The 2,818-nt window shown below is 32.5% G+C and overlaps 1 protein-coding gene across 1 annotated transcript; it reads right to left on the bottom strand.

Annotated features, from left to right (window-relative positions):
* Nucleotides 1-1,613: 1,613 nt before the first annotated feature.
* On the bottom strand, nt 1,614-2,814 carry LOC111375818 (endoglucanase 17-like; the record flags this gene model as incomplete). Its single annotated transcript, XM_022998722.1, has 3 exons — nt 1,614-2,251; nt 2,391-2,554; nt 2,760-2,814. Coding segments are annotated over 3 exons (552 nt in total), but the record flags the coding sequence as incomplete, so codon positions are not given.
* Nucleotides 2,815-2,818: the final 4 nt, after the last annotated feature.

Genomic DNA, 2,818 nt, shown 5'->3' with positions numbered 1-2,818 from the left:
CTTTAATGTCAACCAATTCTATGAAATTCTCAACTCTACAATTGTTAAACAAAAAAAATGGTTGAACCCCAACCTTAAGAGTTTTACCGCTCTGCGCCAAGAACTTTGTAAGAGAGATAAATTACGGGATGCGTTTCCACAGACTAGGGAACAAGAACTGCTTGTTCACTGTACCTACAAAGAGTTCAATTTCATATCTTAAGAATCGAATCTCCACATTGCGACTGTCAACAAGACATAAAATAATTTCATTCATGGACTTTGCATCACTGTACTTTACAATTGTAGTTTCGCGGAGAGGAGTTGGTACCTGACACATTTAAGATTAACATTATTTTTTTCAGTCAAAATTTCGCAGGTTCAGATTCTGACACCACACTATATGCAGCCTTTAGACCACGTGACACAATCCCCCACATCACATGCTGTATTCTATTTCTACATGAATCATTAACCTATTCCTCGCCAACTTTCTTCTCACATATCCAACGGTCAATATTGGGTCCCGAAATACAATAATAAAATATCAATGTTGTAAAAGACGTAATATGTGACGATATGTAAAGATCAAATTATAAACTAGACGACACATAGACATAAAAAAACATATAAAAATATTTCTTTATTCAATATTATTTCAATTTTTAATCAATCAAAAAATTATTTATAATTAAAAATAAAATTTACTAAACATTTAAAACAAATTTATAGGAATTTAATAAATTTTTTAAAAATTTTCAACAAAAAGATAAATAGTAAATAAATAGGAGTTTTCCTTTTTTCAAGATTTTAAGCGGTTGCTTTGAATTTAGGACAAACGAAGTGAAGAATTCAATCTTTACATTTTAAATTTAAAAAATTGTAAAAAAAAAATTAATTATTTTATTATTATTATTATTATATGGGTTAAAAGGAAGATAACTCATGCGCGCCGCGCATTGGCGGTGATTTCTTCACTAAATTATTTATTTTTATTGATACAAAATAGAAAAACAAAGATTGATGATATTGGGTATCATTAATTATAGATAAAAACTTATGATTGATTTAATCCCTATTTCTTTATTGAGTTTGTTTTATTTTGATATTTATTAATATGTCCTTATTTAATTTACCTACTTATAACCAATTTTTCATTTAATTTTGAAATTGTATAAATATAAATAAGGACAAATTAAAAAAGTTATTGGCAAAATTTGCTTTTTTAATAAACCTATATAAATTGGATTGGGGGAGTATTATTTATGAGAAGTGCAACATATACATAATTGTGTCTATAATTACATATGGCACAAGATCCAACATTTAATTCAAATCTCACACTTTCACATCCCAAATGATTGTCATATCACATTATGAACATTATGTACAATAATTATATACATATAGACTTTTTCATTATTTAAAAACATTTTTTTCTACATATTTATTTGAACCATACATTCACACAATGAAATATTATGCCCTTAACCTCGATTTTTTTTTAATTACATATTCTCCTAAAAATCATTATTCAAAATATTATTTTCCTTATGGACTTTCAACAATATTATCATATTATTATGAACTGTAAGCTGTTTGCTAACAAACATACTCGAGCAGCTAAATGACCATTAATATAAAACTTTCGAGCCTATCATTTAATATATAAAGTCACAATCAGCCATGACGATATTAAATATAACATATCCTTAAATAATAAGGTACACATCTTAGACTGTGCAACCTTAACAACTGTGCACATAGTCTCATGGCTCGAAAACTCTTTAGTCTCGGCCACCCGACTCGTCTCCAACAAACTGTCCCATTATCGACGACAACACAAAAACTTAAGAATCACAATCAGTACTAGTCAACAATAAACAGAGAAATAAAAAGCCAACTGAAAAAGGAAATCTAAAAGAAATTTGATAATTTCTTAGAGTTGGCCAAATGAGTGAGCAAGATATGCCAAGGATCCAACAAGAGGTGCATTAATATAAGTCGCTGGTTCCGATTGCTCATAATCAGACCGTTGATCAGGAAAGCGATCGTGTTGATCGGGCCCGCCGACTATGGCCCCCATCAGGATGTTGGGATTGGGAGACTGGGAATTCATTACACCGAACCCTGCAGAGCACTGGATTTTTGCTGGATGTTTAGCTATGGAAGGGAGAGATGATCCCCTGTGGTGGATCCTCAGTGGATACCTTGCACCATAGCCCACCATGAACGACATTTTAATGGGATTATCTCCAAGCAAATAGTCCACCTGTATGTTTGATATTTCCAGATTATCAGAAACTTAAGTTAACAAACAATTTACTCAAAAGTACCACAGCAGCTACTAATGTGGAGTGTTTAATTTTTATTTATTTATCTTTTTAAGTAAAAAAGAGAAAGGATTGTACCTGTCTTTTGGCAAGTGCCCTAAGCTTCTTTGGCGTGACAGTGGTTCCACCACAATTAACCACCATGTGGGAAGAGGTCAAGTACTTAGCGTAAGTGACCAGCAGGAAAGAGGTGGATGTAACATACTGCATATTACTGTCATTCATCTTAAACAAAAGCCCACCTGATAACATCTCACTCCATTAGTTAATAAATCCACTTGATTAGAGTCGTCTAGACTCTAAGAGCATGTTTGGCACACAGTACTAAACACAATCGGACAATAGAATAGAAAAGGCTCTGACTTTGTTTTCTTTCCTAATACAGTCGTGTATGGCTCAATCAATCTTGCAAACACATGACGTGAAGGACGGGCGGGGGGGACGAACCTGGGGTATACTGTGCTGAAGAGTAAGGAGTCCCTGGGATTAGAGAACAAATGTAATTA

This window comes from Olea europaea, unplaced genomic scaffold, assembly GCF_002742605.1.
Source record: "Olea europaea var. sylvestris unplaced genomic scaffold, O_europaea_v1 scaffold14203, whole genome shotgun sequence".
Lineage (NCBI taxonomy): Eukaryota > Viridiplantae > Streptophyta > Magnoliopsida > Lamiales > Oleaceae > Olea > Olea europaea.
Note: the sequence above shows the minus strand (reverse complement) of the source record. Positions and strands in the feature narration are given on the sequence as shown.